General features: G+C 47.0%; 1 protein-coding gene across 3 annotated transcripts in view; it reads right to left on the bottom strand.

The window, feature by feature from the left end:
* The window catches only part of Prosap (SH3 and multiple ankyrin repeat domains prosap), a 179,984-nt gene continuing 156,882 nt past the window's right edge, over positions 1-23,102 (bottom strand). For all 3 annotated transcript variants that reach the window (XM_084583538.1, XM_084583537.1, XM_084583536.1), the window contains 6 exons: positions 21,163-21,348; positions 20,000-20,183; positions 19,301-19,374; positions 18,946-19,070; positions 9,624-10,005; positions 1-7,563 (listed from right to left, as the gene is read on the bottom strand). In XM_084583538.1, the coding sequence (XP_084439664.1) occupies positions 4,964-7,563; positions 9,624-10,005; positions 18,946-19,070; positions 19,301-19,374; positions 20,000-20,183; positions 21,163-21,348 (3,551 nt within the window). In that variant the 3' untranslated portion in view covers positions 1-4,963. The remainder of the gene's footprint in view (positions 7,564-9,623; positions 10,006-18,945; positions 19,071-19,300; positions 19,375-19,999; positions 20,184-21,162; positions 21,349-23,102) is intronic.

Below are 23,102 nucleotides of genomic sequence, written 5' to 3' on the forward strand. Positions count from 1 at the left end.
TAATATTTTAAATCGATTTTATGCTGTAATATGTGTTTACATATTACATATACACATTCACGCACCGGATAAGATATTTATGTACAATGCCACCGCAAATCAATCCGCGAGACTTCGATGCATGGCAACACTCTCATCAATTGCTCGGCGTTCATATGTACAGGCGGAGACGATATATTTAAAACTGCGTCGCACTACACGCATTTCCCTTTTCAACAGGCAGGGCTGCCTAATATTCTGCTCTAACGCAATAAATTCGCGTTGACGTTGAACCAAAGCTTGATTTAGAAAGGGAGCAGCACAGATGAGCCACATGAACACATAAACAACACATGAACTAAATTACACGGGTAAAACGAAACAGGCGAAAGATATCATCTCCGATATGATAATGCTATACAGGTGGGTGAGATATGCGTCCGCTACACGGGGAAATAAACCGAAACTATGTAACAGTATTGCACAACAAAGCCGTAAGAAACTGAACTACAACACACTTTATGAGCTGACCCTTGCATGTTCAATATCATTCCCCCGCGCGAAGAAGACCAGCGGTATCCGCAGTCTTCGATCTGCTCTTCGATGTGTCCTCGTCCATAAAGTGCATGACTGCGCTGTTTAAAAGAAAGCACTCAGGGAGAACGTCTCTAACATCACTCCGACTACATCTTTAAAGCGCCACGGCTCCAAAAATGGTGTACCATCACCACGTTTCTTCACCGCTAGGAATTCAGACTATAAAAAAAGAGACCATCATGGGAACATTATACACACATGCATATGTTAATTTCGAAACTTTATCGTTTCCAAATCACATATTGGTTAGCCCTATTCCCTCTTGAAAAAGTCTGCACCAGATTTTTAGCGCTCTACGAAGCGCTTGAGAATAGCCGGATTTCGATAAGTTAAACTTCGCCAGTTAACTAAAACAAACTACCGCAGTTTGGCTTGAGGACTGTATCATCACGTCTGACACATATCTCTGCGCTTCAGTTCGAATTTAAAATTTCCTTGTTGTCTAGTTTGTAAAGTACGACTTTAATGGTAACCTCACCACTTCTTGCGAAATCCGCAATGTACATTAAAGCAAATTAAATGTTTCGCAACTGCGGTCGTCTTAAACGTCATGAATGCAAACAACAGGAAATAACATCGGAAAGAAACAGGTGAACACAACGCAGCGAGAAGAAGAGCGAGTTTTTGTCAGCGAAAAATCTGGAAATATCTGTCTCTTGCAAAGACATGGCACACGATGCAAAAAAAAAATGGTTCACTGTGCTATTCAGCATTTGCATGCCAGATTTCTTTTACCTCTACTCCTGATCCGATACAAAATCCGATACAAAACTCAGAAAAGGGCAGGTAGGTCGTTTAACAACTGAAACCCATTCCGACAGCAGAGCCCCTTATGGGGAACGATTTCGACGTGCTCTCTTTCCAACTTGGTATGAGAAGCCGTTCAAGCAGTCCTAACATTTCAACCATTACAGCTAGAAAGCGATCAATCAGGGCACCAACATGCACTCGAAGAAACAGCACAGGAGTAATGAGGAAGAAAAGCATTTTAGTTTCACACACACACACTCTGAATGCCATCCCGTTGATGTTCGGCGGCACAAGAGGACAGGCAAAATCTTTCACTCGTGCAAACCAGCACACGGTTTCGGCGATGCGTAACGCATACTTCACTACTTTGCAACCGTTTATCCAGAGACATGGGGCTTTTCGATTCGCCAACAAATTTGACTTCTCCTGACCGTGCTTTGACGGTCGGAGTTCTTTCTAAGGCATATCACATGACACGAAGAAACCTGCACTAAACGAAGCTGTCTGGACACAGTAGAAACCACAGCAGATCGTCTCGTACACCATTAATACGGTATTTGATGACCACATCGCCTTTTTTTTACCCGCTCAAGCATGTCCCGACCTGTAAGTATGGTCATCCGGATGTCTTCCAGTTGGTTTACCCGTCTTTCCGAGTGTGCCTTCCTTCGCCTGCTTGAAATCTGCTGTAGACATGTACAGTACAGTCCATTGTTAAAGGGAACGTGCGTTCGCATAGCGCTGCCACCGACAAATGCCGAGAATGGAGATCACCATATGCATGATGGAAAATAGTAGTCAGCAATTGTCACTGCAAGCACCTTGCGTCATTTTTAGTCGCCGATTCTCGCGGTAGAACTCTGCAAGGCATTGCAGCCACGTGGTGTCATGTTCTCTATAACAGTGCACCGTGGCTGTATCCTGTTCTCTTTAACAGTAGACCGTACTGTATGTCTACGTGCATGCATGTGGGTTCTGCAGATAGGTCGATTTGCTAATCATCGCGTTCATTAATCAGTCCGTTTAACGGTTCTGCTTTTGGCGCACACGTCTATTACTTTGGTCGTTCATATGTCTTTGGTGCGCCTCCCTCATCCACCTTTTATTTTCTGTCTTACATGCCTAGGTCCAGTTTACTGAAAGGTCCATATATTTTCGTGCCCCGCGATACACAGTGCTTGGCGCCAAATTCCCCGCTCTTGGAAAAGAGCTTTTTAATGGCTCGCAGAAATTGCGCGACAGTCTCCTTTCATCAGCCCCCATACATTTCTGCGCGAATCCGGCCCCGTATCTTTGGTGAATTGAGCATTGTCAGCGGCACGCTTATCATAAGTGTCAAGCGCTTGCGCCGCGAACTGTGTGTTTGGACCGACACACGCCTATGTGGCGGTGAAGATTTTCAACGGAAATCTCCGCGCCTACTCGAACATTTTTTTTTTCTTTCCCTATAGAAGAACAAAATCCAGGAAAGGACTCCCCTCGGTAGTGTTACTGGTGTCGTTTAGCAAAAAGCTTCATTTTTTCAGACGCTCACTATAAAGTAGCACGCTGGACACAACTTGAGGGTAATCTTTCCATTCTTGATTAAGGGACGTTAGGTACTAAAAAGCTGATAACGATCCTGACACGAACTCTGCGCAGTGAAAGAAGGTAGATACCAGAAGTTCACGATGAGTTTCTACGTTTTGTGTATACAGTGTTGTTCAGCATCAATGTCATAGTGCTTCTGATTGAACAGATATTGTTTTATAGGAGTTCCTGAACAGCATGGCTACAACTGACAAATTCATCTTCAGCAAGATGCAAGAGATGACAGTGGTAATAAAAGACATCAGTTTCTTCTGTCACCATGAGATGAATTCCTAAGCATAGCTTTCAGAAAGCCAACAGTCGCCACCAAGCTCCTCGCTTATTTTTATCGATGAACGAGGTCAAAAACAAACCTTTTCGTACACGGGAATGGTTAAAACGATTGCAAATGGAGGACGTCTCTTTGGCTGTTTCATGGTTAGCCATTAGTTGACCTAAAAGCAAGGCATATTGAGCCAATAGTCGCGTACAGGCAGTATTGTAGGCTCTTATCTGCAGTGGTGAGATAGAAAAATTGGCGTCCTGAGTTGGTACAACCGTGAGCAGGTCAGCCCATTTCTTGTACACAGGTTCATGTTGAAGTGCTCTAAAAAAAAAACATGTAGATGGTCCTAGCAGGTGCAAGACCAGAAGTGAATGATTAGTTGAATTTTCAGTTGCCGTCTAAGGTTTTAAACTTAATAAATTATACAGCAGATGACCGCAAAGAATGGTGTGACAAAATACGCAAGTTCAGCGTGGTGATTACAAAGCTTTGGTATGCAGTGTAGATTTCCGCAAAACTTAGGAAAAGAATTTTATGCTGGCGCATCGGATTCACCACAACACTTTTTTCACACAACAGTCAAAGGAAAAGTTGGTCGATTGTACTCCTCACGTTGACATCGTTGCTGTGATCACCACACGCGCACAACATGGCAACAAGTTTGGACACAATATCACACTCCATTATACAGGAACAAGCAAGGTAATATATTATCGATAAATTACTCCGGCAAGACAAAACGTACCAACAGATTGCACATCACAACGAAACTTAGTTTACACAAAAGGCGTAGGCGCAACTAAAACGTCAAGCAGCATGTGATAGTGGCGAGGGTTATGACGGAACCTACACACTATTTACAAAAAGCTACGGCACAGGCGGCAAGTGTATACCAAGTGCTAACTCGCATTCAGTTGGCCGCAATATAAATAGGAACAAGGGCAGGTGTCGACATCTTTCGTCGAGCATTACGTTGTTCTTTTCGTTTTTTCTTTTTCGAATACTTAGAAATGGCGTATATTTTCAAACAACCAGGATACGCCCTTTTTCATTACACAGAATAAGGTTCGCAGAGACCCAGCTGTTCCGCTTTGTATTGTAGACAACTGTAGAAGCATCCAAAGCGAAATAAATTACTAGCTTGCAGTCACACCTCTGGCAAAGAGGGCCTTTTCAATGTCCTCAAACAGGAAATACTACTTCAACGCGCTTCAGCACCGCTATTGTAGTTGAATCGCCGCCCTGACACAAATCGCCATTCGCAAGGGACTGAGCACATTGCGAAAACCTCAAACAGTTTTGTGTCCGCGCAGCGATCTCAATGAGCGGGCAGGAACCACAATCAACTTCACTTAGAGAGTGCATGCGACGGCGCAAGTAGCGAGGCTTTAATATCGTTAGAATAGTTCGGCTACTATTTGTACAGTGCGCCCGAGTGTGGCTAGCTGTCTTCATATCAAGGTAGCTCAGACAGGTTAACAGCGTTTTAACAGGCTGTGGGAAACGCACAGGGCACATCTGTCATGCTTTGTCGTTTTAGTAATTTTTAAAATCGTGTTATTAGCGGCAAGATAACAAAATCTTGTTTTCTTTAAATCTCCAAAGACAGACTTAAAAACGCTGCACCACTGTCTACTTCACTGATCTTCGCATCGCACACCTCGCTAAGCACTCTCTAGATGTAGTCAATGTCAGTCTGATTGGCTCAACTCGTAACCATGGCGCTATCAACTACAAAACCGCGTCCGGCAAGCTAAGTGTTCGGCAGGTACGAAGGAATGCCTACTTCATGTAGCGCCTCAGAGAACGCTCCATGTTGACTCTGTGGCCAACCTGCTTCACCCCCAGCCCCATGAAGTCGTTGGAGTCCATGTTCGCCAACTTCACCCCCGTGATGCCGGCCTCGACGAATCGCGGTCTGTACTCCTGGAGAAACAATGACTCCAGCCAGTCGCTCACGTCCCTGGCGCTCCATTCGACAAGGGGCTTCTGCCTGAATTCCCGCTGGACAGACTTCAATCGGGCCAGGTCCCCGGCCTGCCGTTCGATTGGGACGACCAAGACCTGGGGGTCGGTCCGGCGTCCCAGTGTCCCGTAACCCGGACGATAGACGTCGTGCACTGTCGGCCGCGGATGGTGGTGCGCCGAGCTTGTCGGCCGCAGCGTGGCTGCATGGTGCTGCGGAGAGCCGTTGTAGCGGCAGTACGCTGCTGGCAGGTGCTGCTGCTGTTGCGACTGATTCAGCTGGTGGTAAAGGGCGGCCGAGTGGCGCGCCATCTGCTGCGACTGGGGGTGGTGCGGCGGCAGCTGTTGCGGCTGGTGGTGATGCTGCTGCTGCGGCGGCTGATGGTCGAAGCGGCGGTGGTACTCGTCCGAGAACTCGGGTGGCGGCGGGGCGATGGGCTCAGCCTGTTGAGGCCGCAGTCCGTGCGAGAATTCGGGTGGTGGAGGGACCAGTTCGGTGAGGAGGTCGGCCTCGTTGACGGCCGAGAGGCCGAGTGAGTCAACCTGGAGCCTGATGAACTGCAGGCTCTCGTCTATGCTGCGTTTGAGGTTCGAGCAGTCGGCGGCGGCGTCGGTCGCGCGCGCTCCCTCCGCTCTCCTAGTCGCGTGAACCTTCTGGTCCAGCCGGATTTTGAGCGTCTTCTTGGGAATGCCGCCCAACACGGCCTTGTCGGCTTGAGGTTTCCGCACGGCCTGGTTGGCCATCATAGAAGACGTCATTGATGCTGCTGACACCGGCGGTACCACCTGTTGCCGCCCTTGCATGTTCCTCTGGTTGAGGTTGGAATCGAAGTTCGAAACCACAGGCGCAGCGGTAGCAGCTGGGGGAACGAGGTTCTCGGCGGACTGCCGTCGCTGGAGGTAGTAGGCGCTGAGTCGCTTGGACAGGGCGGCCTGGTCGTAAGACCGGAGGTCCTGCCGCTCCACCTCAACATCCGACGACACGCCGCTGGAACTGTTCTCCGGTTCATCGTGAAGGTGATGATCCTTGTGTCCTGAGTGCTTCGAGGGCCTCGGTGCTGTGTTACTGCCCGCGCTTCGCTTCTCGAAGGCGCTGATGTTGTCGCGCACCGATCCCGCGGACACCTCCAGGACAAGCTTTTCGGACTCCAGTGGGTCCCTCTTGATGTGAATGATGGTTTCTTGAGCCCTGGACGATCGGGGCTCGAGCGTGTGACTTTTGGCTGCGATCACCTTCGCGTCTGGTTCATGGCGCGCTGGGATCGTCGTCGTTATCGTCGTCGTTGTCGTTGGAGCCCTCTCCGGTGGCGGAGGCGCCTCGTCGCGCCTGGAACCTCCGGGAGCCTTGAACGTCCCCATATCTCCAGACTTCTGCGTTTTTGAGGCCCGCTGCTCTTCTTCGTCGCTGCTGTCGTAGTCCGGCTCGGGAATGTATGGTGGCTTTTCCGGAGGCGGTGGCGGTTCTTCTTGAACAGCCGCAGGTCCTCTGACCTTCTTTGTTTTGGTGCCCCCTCGCAGTGTCCCCGTGTCAGGCGTAGGCTGCACCACTCTGAACGTAGAGTAGACCACGTTCTCGCGAGTTTCCGACGGTTCTCTGTTCTGAATCCTCGGTGGCAGCGACTGGGACCGTGTACCAGACCCGGGCGGGGCTGGAGTTCTGCCTGGCCGCGCACCGCCACGAGCCTCGGCGCTCGTCTTGTACGCAACGTGAGTCAGGGACTCGGGAGACGCGTACAGCTTGGCGCTGTCTCCGGGCCTGAAACTGGACATGACCTTGGAGTCCGGGATGCCGTCCACGTTGGCGTAGTCGCCGATCGCGTTCGAAACATCAACCTTCAGCATTTGGCCCACAGGCGGCGGAGGAGGAGGGTGGCTCGGGGGAGGCTTCCGCGAGCTCTGACTAGCTTGCTCCGCTGGAGGTGGTGCCGCGCTGGGCGGCTGCTGTTTAACGCTTGTCTCGGCGTATATGCGTGCCGTGGGCTTCTTCCAGATCTCTTCCATCTTCTTCCAGGCCTCGCCGTAGATGGCGAGGTTCTCTTGACTCCGACTCCGTCTTCGGGCGAGGTCTGGTTCAGCTGCGTTCAACTCTGGTTCGCTGTTGAAGTCCTTGAGGTTGGTCTGGCCCGCTCCGCGGGCGGCCCTCTTCATGGCGGCGACGCTGCCGAACACGCGCGGTTTGCGCTCAGCGCTCTGACGTGTAAGGAACTCTTCGAGTTCGGCGGCTGTCATGCGGGAGGGTCGGCTGCGAATCGAAGCCGTCTTGGGTGCCTCTGAGCCAACCGTTGCACTCGCGGGCGCGCTTGCATTGGTCGAGACGGGCGCGGAGGCTCCGTTCTGTTTCGGTATGCTTTCGATGGAGCTGCTCTTAGTGGAGCGACCCTCGGAGTCGTATTCGTTTAGTGTCCGGTCCAGGACCTCTGTAGCGAAAGAACAAAGAATTTTTGTTAGTAATGAAAGCATATGCAACTTAATGGCACTGTCTCATTCTCTCTCCTTCCTACACAATCACGGCACCCCATTGCTCCATCTCTTTCTGTATCATCTTGGGACAATGATCTCGAAGTTATTATATCACACCTTAAACTGCTGATTGATAATCAAATCTCGTTGACTAAACAGAACTCCATTAGATTTGCAGCTAGAAAGTTTTTTACTTCGTAAAGTCCATACAAATTACGGCAAAATGACGTCTACTTACACATTGCCACTTTCATTGAAAGCTTCATCATCATACGCTTTCAAAAATAACCTGAAGGTCTTTCCAATTCAAAATTGATGCATTCTCTTATGTTTTTAAATTCTAGCACAATTGTGATTACAGTTTCGCCACATCTCTGTTAGTATTGTTATACCTTCATTGTAAGGAATTTAACGCATGCAGTAGTCTTGCTGCTAATTATTTTATGTTACATTAATCTATGCAGGGTAGGCATTTGATTTTGGTACCCTCAATTTTATACCTTAGACAGATGTATTAAATTATAACCAATAAATTCATTTCTGCAGAAAAAACAATGGCTTCCAAGCTCCCTTTGTAAGCTCTGTTGAAGGTGAGATGCATCGATAGTAGACTCACTCACAATTCAAGGTGAGTTGTCCATAGTGACCCAGTCATGGATAAATCAAGCACTTTCTAACACAACAGACTTCTTGTCCACCCTTTTGTTTTAGTTGTTTACTGTGTAATCACATCAGCCAGGTACCAATATGACTAGGACATCGGAATGTGTTTTCAAGAGCCTCTCATAAATGATGGCTGCGCTGTGGTCCTCGTATGTCAGAATTCAAGGCTTCAAAATGCATGATGCATTTCCTGCAAATTTAGAAACATACAAAATCCAGCAAAAGTTCATCGCAGACCTTAGTAGTATATACAGCACTTCAAGGCAAGAGAAGCGTAAATTTGTTTTGCTGTTGCTCATTTACACAGCATGTGACATGCTGGAGTCACGTAGATCCGTATTAAAATAAAAAAAAACATGTGCAGCCAACACACAAAACACAATGAACGTTTGTCATACACGAGTCTTCTCCCAAAAGCTTAATGGCCATGTTGTTTTTTTTCTGTGGGAGGCACAGAGGGCATTTCCTTATGAGCCATGCTGCAGGGCTCTCCCCTTGAGACTGAAGTGATGAAATGGGAACGGAATATGCCCGATACGGCGGGCAAATGTTCACGATCATAAAAAAGAAGCCACACACATCACATAAATTGGCGGCTCGAAAGCTTACCTGCAAAGTATCGTCGATTGCGCAGAAAAGAGTGGTACTGCACAGTTCACGTCTCTAGCGAGGTAAATCACATATGTAGATACTATTAGAAAGATTTAGTTTACCGTTATCCGCGATCCGTCACCATGACCTTCTACCGTGCTTGGGCGGGGCGCACAAGCTGGTTGGTTTCAACGCGGCAGGTATATGTGCTGACATCCAGTAAATGGTTCTATCAGCGTCAGGGGGATCTGGGCATACGCTGTGAAACGCGCGGTAGCGGATCACGGTAGAGGATTAAGGATCATGGTAAACTAAAACTCTCTATTAAACATGAACCTTTAGAGCGCAGGAAGGGAGAGGGAAGGCTACGACCTCGTGTGTCTCCTGTGCTCCTTCTTTGTCCTCGGTGCGCCCGTAAATTCTCATGCCATGTCTTATCGACAAGTACAATTGTCATGTTGCCTAAAACTGCCCTGAGGTTTTCCAGAGTTCCAGTCGTCCGCCAAAGTTTAATGATCCTTCGACATGAGCCTGTACACGCGGAAATAGATGTTGGGTCCTTTCCTCAAATTTTTCATTGCCCCATCCGTTATACCAAGACCCTAAGTAAATATCTAAGCTGTGTGGCGCAATAAAAACTTCAAAGCTTGTGAGCATCTGCGCTGACCATTCCTGACAAGCTTTCTCTTTCCCAAGAATGAAGGACCTGTTTCATGACGATCGACGCCAGAAAGCAGCGCTCAAAAGAACTCCGCACACGTACCAATATCCGTGAGTCCTGCGACCATGGACTTCGCCCTAGCCCTTCCCACGGAGAGGGTCGTCTTGGGGTCCCTCTTGGGAGGGGCTGGGGCCTTCTTCGCCGACAGCTTGCGGGGCAGCGTGGCGCACTGCCGGTACCCGCCGACGATGGAGCCATTGGCCTGCGGCGCCGGCGGCGTCACGGTGCTGCTCGTGGGAGCCGCGCCAGCCTCCGAGCCGGGCGCCGACGAGGGCGCCGAGGAGGAGGTTTGCTGTGGCGGTCCGGTGGCCCCCGGCACAGAACCGGAGACGGAGACCACCGTCATGGCGATCAGGTCGCCCTGCTGCCGGATGATGTTGACCACACACTCGTGGGTCGCTTGGGACACGTCTTGCCCGTTAATCTGTGAAGAAGACGGGAGAGAAAGAGATGTGAGGCGGCCAATTTCGTAGAGGGCATGCAATGTCCACGTCTTAAAACGAAACACGTCGCGTTGGTACTTACCACAGAATGTACAGATAATATTCGTTTCAAAAGCTCCCAGATAAAGTCTCACTTCTTAATTACATGTTTAAAGTTTTAATGCGCCAAGGCTGCCCCTCAACCTTAACTAGCCATCCCAGTAGCACACTGACTGCGCTGTGACTATGCTGAAAACGAGCTGTGCATATGGCAAGTTAAAGCGAGCGGTAGATGAATCCGAAAGCATCAATTTTACAACTGCCAGGGGTACAGCGACAAAAAAAACATTAACCACAATGGGAAACAACTGGAGAAGTGTAATCGCACCTCGCAATCCCACAGTCCGCGAACACATCGATGGCGATAGTTCGAGGGCGTTCCCATGTTTGTCGCAAGGGGACCGGTCCGCAGGCGGCACCTTCTGTCCAGCACACTAATTTTTTCCAGCCATCGGAGTGCCACTGGCGTTGGCCAAGCTTGTGTGACTCTGCACACGGCCTTTCTTTTAAGCGCTATAATCGCAAAACATTCTATCTTCATTTCTGCTGCTGTGTTATTGTATAGCCGTTCATTTAAAAAGGCATAAAATAATTCTAAGCTGACAATGTGCCAGCTGAACTTTACTATGAATAGGAATGGTCTGACACTCTCGTTATTGACCTGTTATAGAGCTGCAACGCCATTCGTTACTATTTCATATCACCGTTAACTTGAGTTAAGCTCTTTACACGCCGCAGTATTATCTACGGGATTCTATAATAACGAGCATCGCCTTTTTCACCATGAAACCTAATATTCATATCCAGCGTCGAGATATGACTGCTTTCGGAACACTGATGCCGACTTTAAAGGTGTACCCGCAGGCCAAAGGGTAAAAAGGGACTGAGGTACCCAGGTTCACATTAAGGCCTCACGTTGTTGGTGTCCCTCATACGATACACAAGCTTGTATCGCATACGAAACCGCTGAAATATTCATTTGAAAACCCCATGCAAATGTTTGGCGATGCTGTTCGCGTTTATCGAACTAACGTTAGCGAAACATTCTATATATCGAACTACGTGCCGCAAGCTTCCAAGTAGCGCCTTCTTAAATGGAGTTCGCGTTATCATTTCTCGCGCACGAAGCCAGATTGACTGCTCATCGTCCCTGGGCAGCTGCTGGCAGCGTTAGGGAGCTGTCAAGCCATTTGACGTGGTGAACGGTAGATTTGTTCGAGGGTAGCCGGCTTGACATCTTTTTCTACTTATAGCACTGCTGTCTGCAGAAAAGCAGGCGTTCGGTGAACCAGTTGTCATGCCGTGATGCCGACCCTGCTGGCCAAAGGTTGGGATGGTTCGCGCGTGGCCTCATTTGTTAAAGATGATGCATAAATCAACTTCAACATAATTTTGATTAAGATGCTATTGTGTTTACAGTGCACCGGTAGCAAAATAAGACATGGTCACTATGGCATCGATACAAACATTTTAGAGCACCGTCCGCTATGGCATCGATACGAACTGAGTTAGGCCTAATCACAAGCACGTCGCTGTGGTAAGCGCGCCGCTAAAGTGGGTGCACCGTATTCAAGTTTCTGGGTTACAGATATGTTTATCTTTTGTCATGTTTTAGATATCAAACTTCTAACATATCTAATTATCTTGTGATCCGCTTTAAGCTCGACATATCTGGGATAACCTGTATTTGTGTGGTAGTGCTCTACTTGTGCAAATATTCGTATAAAATGAATATTCGTAGGAAACAACGATGCGGTGCCGTTTGCGCGTTATACGTGATGGAGTTAACCATGTGGTTGTTGAATAGCTCGGCATGGATCTGTACGAGGACGAGGGGGGAGTGAAATAAAATCAGTATAGTCACTGCATGACTATTTTCATTTCAATAGGAAGTTATCGCTTTAGAATGTATGCTCTACTTCTCTCATGTCAAACCTCAAGGCCGTTTGGATCCGAAAACTTGCAAACATCGCCGTCTTCATTCGCCAAGGTCAATCATTTGCGCAAGCTAGGTACTGCGCATGCGCTAGTATCGTCGGCGACTGGCCACAGCTGCAGCGCAAAAAAACTGCCGCGACTGAGTTTCGAATCCGCGCCAGAACGAACAGATCAGCTTTAGTTTGGTTTGTGGGGTTTAATGTGCCAAAGCGACTCAGGCTATAAGACACGCCGTAGTGGAGGGCTCTGAAAATTTCGACCACCTGGGGTTCTTTACCGTTCACTGGCATCGCACACGGGCGCCTTGCTTTTCGTCTCCATCGAAAAGCGGCCGCCGAGGCCAGGTTCGATCCCGCAACCCATGGGAACAGTATTCGAGCGCCAGAACCACTGCGCCACCCAGGCGGGGCTGATCAGCTTTGGCCTATGCACATGAGCACTATCCTTTCATATCTATACTCCATCTGGGCGAGTACGGGCGAAGTCTGTGAGGGTAGTGGCAGCGAATCCACCAGGTCGAGTAACAAAAAGGGGCTACGTGGCGTAGCGAAAGCCACTATCGCTGAAGACACACCGCCGCCTCGCCAGACAGGCCTCCGGGACCATTGTACAAAGAGAAACCAGGCTATAGTCCATTGCTGAGAAGCTTGCCAAGCGCGGCAGCGAGCCAAGACCGAAGCAGCGGCAGCGACCGCAGCTGCGACCGATGGCTAACGCTCGTGCAACTTGACCACGGGTAGCTGAGCCTTTGCAATTTTTCCACTAATGACAACAGCGAACAAACCAGCGCCGAAACTCAGTTGACAGAAGTGACAAGCGCCTGAACCATCGCATCTGACATTAGCCATGATGACAGGATTTCCGAAGCCTGCTTAACTTTAGTGGCGCCGTTTACATGGGCCCGAGAGGAGCGGGTTGAGTTGAGGTATCAGGCCAAATACCTTATACCTTAGTAAATACCTTAGTAAATACCTTATACGTAACAGGTACCTTAGTAAATACCTGTTACGTATAAGGTATTTACTAAGGTAATCACTAATAGAATCAGGACAACCTTAGACTGCAATCAAGCAAAGGATCAAGCAGGGTTTCGGAAACGGTACTCTACTATCGATCATATCCATACCATCAATCAGGTGATAGAAAAATGCTCGGAATATAACCAGCCCTTGTACATAGCATTCATTGATTACGAAAAAGCATTTGACTCAGTTGAAACCTCGGCGGTGATGCAGGCATTGCGAAATCAAGGGGTAGACGAGCCGTACGTGAAAGTGCTAGAAGATATATATAGTGGCTGCACAGCAACCATAGTTCTACATAAAGAAAGCAACAAAATTCCCATAAAGAAAGGTGTTAGGCAAGGAGACACAATCTCCCCAGTACTATTCACAGCTTGTTTAGAGGAAGTATTCAGAGACTTGGAATGGGAGCAGTTAGGGATAAGGGTAGATGGAGAATACATCAGTGATCTGCGATTTGCTGATGACATTGCCTTGCTAAGCAACTCGGGGGATGAACTGCAAATAATGATTGATGACCTAGACAGGAAAAGTAGAAAGGTAGGCTTGAAAATCAGTATGCAGAAGACTAAGGTAATGTTCAACAGCCTCGGGAAGGAACAGGAGTTTACATTAGGTAGCGAAATACTGGAAGTAGTAGGCGAATATATCTACTTAGGACAGGTAGTAACCGCAGATCCGGACCATGAAAAAGAAATAACAAGAAGAATAAGATTAGGATGGAGCGCATTTGGCAAGCACTCGCAGATTATGACTAGCAGCTTACCGGTATCGCTCAAGAGGAAAGTATACAACAGTTGCATCTTGCCTGTACTCACCTATGGGGCTGAAACGTGGAGGCTAACCAAGAGAGTTCTACTTAAGTTGAGGACAACCCAGAGAGCTATGGAACGAAAAATGGTAGGGATAACATTAAGAGATAGAAAGCGTGCAGAGTAGGTCAGAGAAATAACTCAAGTTACCGACATTCTAGTGGAAATTAAGAAGAAGAAATGGACATGGGCAGGACATGTAGTGCGAAGAGAGGATAACCGATGGTCGCTGAGGGTAACAAACTGGATTCCAAGGGAAGGAAAGCGTAGCAGGGGGCGGCAGAAAGTTAGGTGGGCGGATGAGATTAAGAAGTTTGCAGGGGTCAAGTGGATGCAGGTAGCACAGAACCGGGTTAAGTGGAGAAATATGGGAGAGGCCTTCGCCCTGCAGTGGGTATAATCAGGCTGATGATGATGATGATGATGATGATCAGGCCAAAAATCGGTTACCGGGTTCATGAAAACCCCGTCGGATCGGGTCGAGAAGACGACAGGTCGAGTCCAGTCAACTCCCGCGCAGGGGGTCGGTTGACTGGACTCGACCCCGCTGCAGGAAGCATGTAAACTTTGTCGGGTTGAGTCGGGGAACAGTGGGAGAGGAGAACAGTACAGAAAACGCTAGAGTTGCACGCGATAAAAACCAGACTCGGGTGCCGTCTGCTAGTTATTCGCCGCGACGCGAGGTGCCGCCGTAATCGCCGCTCGGCCAGAGCCGGTTCTGCGCTCGTGGGATCGGGTTTATGTAAACCCGGTAGGGTCGAGTCTACTCAACTCAACTCCTCAACTCGACCCTCTGCTATCGGGTCCATGTAAACAGGACTTTTATTGCGTCGGCCAAATTCGAACGCCATATGTATGGGCAGTATGAACGCCTTGGAACGAATGGACCTCATTGCAGCGCTGAGCCCTCTTTCGCACATAATACGAGCCTATCGCGGTAGCATGCTTTCCCGCACGTCGGAATGAGCTCTGTTTTTGTTTTGTTTATTTTGGTACAGTACCACTACCACCCGCATACGTATGTTTGCGCCCACGTATTTTTGGGGCCGAAGCCGCTTTGACACTTGACGTATGCAAGCGAAGACAGAATAAAAAAAATTAAGAGGAAGCCATAAGGTATTTAACACCACCATTTCATTCCGCGAACTTCTGGCATTGGGAGACAAACGCAGAGTTTGGTAAAGTGTTAAACGTCTTTGGTTGGTTTCGTTTTTGGGGAAAGAAAGGCACAGTGTTGTCTCCCTTCTCGGTTGAAAACGACTCTCAACGAACGGCATGCAGATGTGTACCGTCTTTGCCAAAAGTAACCAGGCTGCTCCGAAGACTGCCGGAGCAAGCGCGCGGCCGTGTGGCGGCGTTGCGCTCGCTATGGCTTGTCGGTGCTCGTCAGCTACGAGGGTACAACAGCTGGCGTAACTTCGCACCCTCACTCTCGCCCGTTGGATGATAAAAACTAGGCGCGTATGATGTGCGGGCTGCGGTTTCACGCGTGCGAAGCCTGGTTGTGCCCAGCGAGGGCGCTGAGTATAGCGACGGGGCTATTATCTCTTTTCGGCAAATGCGGAAAACAGAAAAGCAGGCGATAGTAGACACGGTGAGCTCTTGTTCGTTTCTAGGACGAATATGTGCTAGATTTGCCAGACAATGCTGCTTTGAAATAAGGGTTCCGCGAACGAGAAAGCAGTCATGTGCATATAATGGCTAAGCGTGAGGAAGCTTTCATTATCGTTTGTTGCCTATACCAAAACTTACCTACAAGCAAATGCAAGAATTTGTTAGAATCAAACATTGATCTTATTTATACACAGCCTCCCCAAGAGACTAGCATAATTTTGCAAGCCTAAAAGAGAAATAAGGTGGCTTGAAAGGGTTCACAAGCTTTCCAATAACTTTTTACCGGAGTTACGGTCCGTAAAATTGCAGTACGCAAGGCACCTCGGAGAAAGCATGTTGAAATTTCAAGGTGCGTTATCATTCTTTATGTACAGGCGCATCAAACACGCAGGAAAGCGCAATTCTGCTGGTGTGTTTCAGTAGCAGATTGCAGAACACAAGCACGTATAATTGTATAGCGAGAAACGCGACATCTGCTTCAGGGCAGTTGCCGAGAAGAGCGATAGCCCAGTCGCTATACTGAGCGCCCTCGCTGGGCATAACTAAGCTTCGCACACGTCCAACCGCAGCCCGCACATCATACGCGCCTAGTTTTTATCATCCAACGAGCGACAGTGAGGGTGCGAAGTTACGTCAGCGGTTGTACCCTCGGAGCTGACGAGCACCGATAAGCGACAGCGAGCGCAACGCCGCTACACGGCCGCGTGCTTGCTCCGCCAACCTTCGGAGCAGCCTGGTCACTTTTGGCAAAGACGGTACATATGTACCCACATTTGTATGCCGCTCGTATATATTTTCTAAAGGCATTCTATTGAATGTCAATAACTGCTATTGAATTTCAAAGGACTTCACATAAAATGTTAATATACATTTTCGTAAGGCATGTATCGTCGGCTCAAATTGCTATATCAAATTCGCCTCCAACTTGGCTGGAACATGGATGATAATGAAAGCGAAATTGTATGACAGCACATTTATCGTTGCGCAAAATCGGTCGCTTCAAAATTTTGTATGCGATAACGTGCGAATTTTGTCTGACACGTTTTCCTCAAAACTAGGGCATACGTCAGCGGCGATGCTTTTTCGGCCGAACTAGCTATGTATACGCTATCGCGTAAAACTGCTTCTTCCCCGCGATTGGGTTTCGAACCAGAGTCAAGGCAAACAGGCCAGCTCCACCTAGCAACTGCTTTATACCCCTGTTCCATCTCGGTAGGCGATTTCTGCACACGCTATGCTGCCAGTTGTTGTTCTCTAATTTGATGGCACATACCCACACAGGGGGATCGGCCAAGAATTGGGGTGCAGAGATATCAGATTTTGAGATGTATAATTACATCGCAAAAAAACTGATTGCTAGGAAATAGAGAAGGAAATTTAAATATGGAAAACTAAACTAAAAAAGGTAATTACTAACGCACGCAGTAGGAGAATACTGGGATTTGTATGTACAGATTAAAAAAATTCAAAGCATATTAGCAAAGCAGACGTTTTTATTCTATTAAGAAGTTTTGAATGGTGTTAAAAACAGACCTGTGGCTGTACCCAAGCATGGTGGCACCGAACGATAATGAAATCTGGCTGCTCAAATTAAGACCCAGCTGTTCATGCTGCGCTTCGGATGTCATTGTCCTCGTCTTCTTTGACAAATTTACACTAGATTGTCTTGTTTTTGGCGCATGACGATCTTAGTTTCGTATGTGCCAAAAAACCAACGAAACAATGACTGGTATGGGTGGTGGTCATTCTGAATGTGTGCCTATATTTCACAATGGCCTCCAGGTAGCGCTTGAAAGGGACGATGTCGGCGTCTCAAGCACGAGTTTGCGCTACTAACGCCCGATTTTCGGCCCAATTGATCACTGTCTTTGAAATGTCCGCATCATAACGCAGCTGACACGTGTTTTAACAGATTGTTCCTACTTTCGAGGGTAGCATCCGAGCTAACTTGGGTTCGGTCGGATTGTCTGGTGGACACCCTAGTGAAAAAACCCTACGAGCCACAATAATTTAATACAAATTTCTCATACTAAACTCTTACAGATCTCATACCATCTCATTCAGATATCATTCACATATGAGAAGTATACGGGATTGTGTGAGATTCGTTGAGTTTAGTATGAGAAATCTGTATGAGGTTATTGTGACTCATACGGTTTTTTCGCTAGGGCAGTAGGGCCGTGCTCGACAGCGAAAACAACGCGGCCAAGATGACGGCGACAGGGTTGTAACAAGGTCAAGGGTCGTAACGTCGCCGCTCGGCAGACCGAAGAATTGCTTAATCAGGGCAAGCAGTGCCATAGCAGAATATCCCGGTCTTAGCTAGGGAAACCGCTCGTCATTGTTTTTAAACAGTGCTAGATAAAGTTACGATGTACCTTATCCTATACTGGCAATTATTCGAACAAAATTCGAGCACTTCCACCATATTCAGTTCGGTTTGATAAATTCTTGATCACACATTTTTTTGTTGCGTCCAAAGCCTCTATGCAGGATATTCGATTCATTATTCGAAAATTTCAAATATTCTCATGTTTCGTAAAATTTTCACTGGTTTTAATGTCCCACGACAATCTGCGTGCGACATGGCTGCACGCCACAAAAAAAAAATATCTTAGCGCCCTTGCAGCTTTCATTAACCTTCTCATCGGCACCTCAACCCAATATATCTTAATAATGCACAAGGTCCGTGAATATCCCCCTACGTACCACCTCCAGTTTATAACCAGGAATTTCTTCCTCTTGCAAATTGGGCACGAAGCGAGCAGCATATTATATTCTAACCAATTCCTGTGTTTCCGCTTTTGGGCATGGATTAAGGCTTCAAGACTGAAGACGCGCACCGTTTCAAACATGGTACACCGTGCAGACCTTTTTTTTTATGTGGCACAAGACACGCTGTCCTTCGGTACATCTTGGAGAAAAAATTACCAGCGTAGCGACTAAAGGAGTGAAAGGCGAAAGCCTGAGTGCCGCATTCTGCTACGAAACAGGCACTAATTAGTAATCACTTAATTAATTAGTCATCAGTTAATTACTAAGTAGTCGGTAAGCGTATAATTAATTGTTTAATTAATCATTAAATAGTTAATTGTTTTAATTACTTAATTAGTCATTGATCACTGATTGCCATATGGCCATATAATGCACGCATTCGCGCATACTGTGGTGGCGCTCTGTGATTGGCCGAGACCTCTATGACGTCATCCCGCCACGGTCAATCAGAGCCACCGCAAAAGCGGGATACATTTTTTCCACGACAGCATGCGCCATTAAAGGCTTTCGCCTTAAAAGAATAGAGAAGTAGAATCGCATTTAAACACTCTTAACCACCAGCGCCCGCAATGCTGCTGATAGATAAATCTCGCGGCGAGAGAACGTCATTCACGAAGGGTGTTCTTCGCTCAAAATAACGTAGCGACCATGTTATGTCCCCCTTATATAAGCCGCTTATTCCTTTCGGCAAGGACGCTTCGGCGATAGCGCCTGCACTCACCTCGAGTAGGAAATCTCCTTTCTTGAGGCCGGCAAGGTCCGCAACTCCACCTTTGTCCACATCATCCAAGTACTGCAAGCTAGGCCAATTTTCCGTTGGCTGCCGTTCCATCAGTGGACTCGTGGCTGCGCAGAAGAACAACAGCACTGATCAAAATTTGAAAAAGCACAAGGCGTTGATGGGTGTTATCGAAAGATGTTACAATTCCTAAGGACGCCTAGATTTACCTGCTTAACGGGAAAAAATTTAGCGGCCCCCTTCACTTAATACGGCCAGCTTTACTCAATACGATGGTCTCTGCCAAGTTCTACGAGCCAAAAATGAAGCCTACAATTGTTGAGGTTGAAGTACTCACCTTTGACTCCTCTTAGGACGAACCCGAAACCCTTTTTACTCCTGTGTAAGACAACCGTGCGTGGTTCTCCATACCTGCAGGAAGAAGAAACCGAAACTACACATTAGCAATTCATATTTCTAAGCCAGGAGTTCGGACGAAGTCTGTGCGGAGGACGTGTACATTGAGGTGCGACAATACGGTATTGCGTACGTAAAGGTCGCGGTTCTCAAAACCACCTTGAACCAATTTCCCCGATTCGTCACTCTTTCCATTATAGAGTGGTTCAGATTTCCATTCTAGCTGGGGCTTTCAGTCATCTGCCAGACATTTATTCCCCAGGTCATGTTTTAGTTATAACAACACCTTTGCCCCTTCGGACATCCAAAGGAATTAAGCCTGATACAACACATTTACTTATTGATTCCGTTCATAAAAGTTCACGTGACATTTTGGAATTCTACTGGGGCCAGTTTTTTGGGAAATAACACTCGGAAGCGCAATCTATGAGCGGCTTCTAGTAACAACACACCGCTCCACTTTTTATATAACAAAGCCTACACCAGCGCTCAGCAGTTCAGCTCAATGTCCAAATAGGTTAGTCAACTAGCCTCAGTTTATAGCACAATTGAGCCAGTGAATTCATACACGTATTCATTGGGACTGTCTGTTTCCGTAGCAAAGTTCTATGTATGAATTGACAGCTCGACAGACACTAACATTCTCCACCGCCGCGGTAGCGTTGTAGCTCCCGATGTGACTTGCATTTCTCGACGACCTTTGACCCGTCCCTGGGAGGAGGAGCCCCTCATCTTGACCTCTTGTACAGCGGCGCTTGGAAACATCCCCTGTCGGCCGTCTCGTGTTCGTCCTTCCAGCATACCGGTATCGCTTACTTCGGTGACTGAAAAAATAAACGCAGAAAAGGCGACAAGGAATAAACAGATAACCTTTGGCACCCCGTTCACTCCATGCATAGAATCTAAACATATAAAGAGCATAGAAAAGATTGTGCATGCGCCTTAGCATATCATGACTGTACTCGCGAGAGGGTAGAAAGAACATTAACAGCTGGCAGAAGAATAGATGAGATTATAGAAATGTCTTTAGAACTATTCTAGACAAGCTTCAACTTGCAGCAGTGCTCACTATTTACAACCAGAGACTACGCGAACCCACCTCAAATGCCATGAAGGAAACCAGCATGTTTAAACGTAGCGGGAAGTATATAGACACCTTATACTGACTTTGTATGACTTTTATTCCAAGTGACTAGCTAAGCTTCGCATCAGAATGCTGCGCACTTTGTTGCCATGGAAACGTAATGCACTTAACAGACCGCAGTTTAAAAAGCACCCCTACATTAAACGCCGACGTTTCCCGACCATGGTGTCAAGGCGTCATTTGTGACACTCCATTATTTTACTGTTGAGCAGCGAAATAAAACAACACATTGAATGCCATTACAACGAGCATCTGCTCCTGCCACATTTTTTAAAAGTACCACTCGTCTTTACAGTTTTGAGCACAGCGACGAAATTTTTCTACACTATTCCTCAAGTATACATCCCGGAGTCACTGAAATGTATTTCACGTATGGCATTTCACGGGCTAACTGAAATTTATTTCAAGCATTGCACATCACGGGTCACGTGTAGCACATCGTGCGTCCACTGAAGTTCCTTTCACGTATCGCACAACACGGATTCAAATTTCTCTCCCTTATTGCATATCACGGGGTCACTAAACTTTCTCTCAGTTATTGCAAACCGCGGGTTCAGTGAAATAAGTGAACTGCATTTCGTATTTTCAGGATGTCATCTCATGTTTAATGCAAACATTCGCAAGCTCCACAGCCCCTACAAGTCGGTAAGGATCTTCACCTTGGACGATGTCACCCGGGTTGAGGGACAGGTGTCCCTGGAGCGGGCTCTGGTACTCGGTGACGCAGACGCAGGTGGTGCCCACCGTGATCACTTCGGGAGTGTCGGAACTGTCCGTGCTCGAGTCACAGCTATGCGCGCTGTTGCTCGTACAGACACCCGATGATTCGCTTGTGGCGCTCTTGTCTGCAGGTTGCACACGAGGCCAGTGAAGGGTGTTGCATTGACACTTGAGGTACTTAGGCAGCGACCACGTTTAATATAAGCGAGGAAACTCGAAATACACTGCACAAGGAAAACATTGCTCCATGCACGCTGCTAAAAAAAGGAAAGTTCAAAAGAAATGAAGCCTCTCTTGCTCAATGACCTATTTTGAGCTTTCTCGCTGAGTGTATTTAATTTGAACAGCGTTGTCACAGGAACTCAGTAAGAGGAAGCCAAAAATGTGCTCACGCAAATACGGATATCCCAAAAACAAAACTTCAAACTTAAATGCTTACATTCCGTGGATTGCTATCACCAAAGCTAAATTCATACTTCGGTCAAGCTGGACCGGCTAAAAATTACCTACACACTTAGGTTAAGAACAAACGACATTCGAGAAATAGTTATGGCCGCCCTTCAATATTGTCAAGATGTATAACGAAAGTTAAACCTCTGTCACACGAGCAGACTTATTGTCATTCGAATCGAATTTCATTAGATGCATCGAATGTCATTCGGTTTCTTTCGGTGCTATACGGTAAAATGAAATGCCATTCGCAAATGGTGGAAATTACGATCAGCTATAAAAAAATACTGCACTTAGGAACATCAGTGCGCATAAAAGGCATTTGAAATCACTATGTAACATTTTAAAGCTAATCAAAAAATTTCTGTACAATAATTCAAGCGAAAAATATTACTTTTGGCTGTGCTGTAGCACTTTAGCCATAAAATTTCAAGTCAAAGTCACCCACAAATTCGATAAATGTAAACAAGCAATATGGCTGAATACAGCGGAGCGTGGATACACAGTACGGAGACGTACGGAGACATGTAGAGCATGTAATTGACGTCCAAACTCTGAGAATCTCAGTCATAACTTTAAATAGTTCCGAGATAAATACGAGGAGATGCGGCCACCAAGGAACAAAGAGCTCAAAATGATCGTGAGTCGCTGCCATGACTGGACCACTGCTGTGACCGAGAGTAATGCCATTCCGCGAGAGCCTGCAGTGCGAATAATTTTACACCTAAATTAACAGGTTTTAAAACAAATTTCTAGAAATATATTTTTTTCTTTCACTGTGCGCAGAATCTGTTGATACGTCGCTTGTTTCTGCTGCGTATCTGGTTTCAAGAGTACACATTCGGTTCGCAATCGAATGCGAATGAGTTCCCCGAACTCATTCAATGAAGAATGTCATTCGAACCTAATGACATTAAATTTTCTCGTGTAGCAGGGGAACAATGATATTAGATGCTAATGTCATTCGATACGAATGACATTGAATTTGCTCGCATGACAGAGGTATTAGGAAAATTGCCTGTAGTTCGATGCTTCACCAAAAAGCTGCACACTGATTCATAAAGAAATAAAATACGCATCGTGATTTTCGTAATTTTTTATTCATCGTGTGCATGTGCAGCAACGATTCCCACACAACGTCGCCAATATTATGCACATCAGTTCACTGCACGGAGACCACCACATACTTTACGACGATTCAAACCAAATTCCATGCGCACATTCAATCGCATGCGTATTGTTCGACATCTGGCGTGCACAAAGCAAACAAAACTATTTTCAAACTGGCACTTCAGAACGGGCACACTGTGTCAAAATTACGCTGGCCGTCGTGCAGAAAATGAAGAAACAGATACAGCGCCACAGACAATCATACCAAAGGCACAAATAAACCTTTTAAAATACTGAAAAAAAAATATCCTAAAATCAT

The sequence above is a fragment of the Amblyomma maculatum genome, chromosome 11 (genome assembly GCF_055883805.1).
Source record: "Amblyomma maculatum isolate TAMU_Amacu chromosome 11, ASM5588380v1, whole genome shotgun sequence".
In the NCBI taxonomy this organism is placed as follows: domain Eukaryota; kingdom Metazoa; phylum Arthropoda; class Arachnida; order Ixodida; family Ixodidae; genus Amblyomma; species Amblyomma maculatum.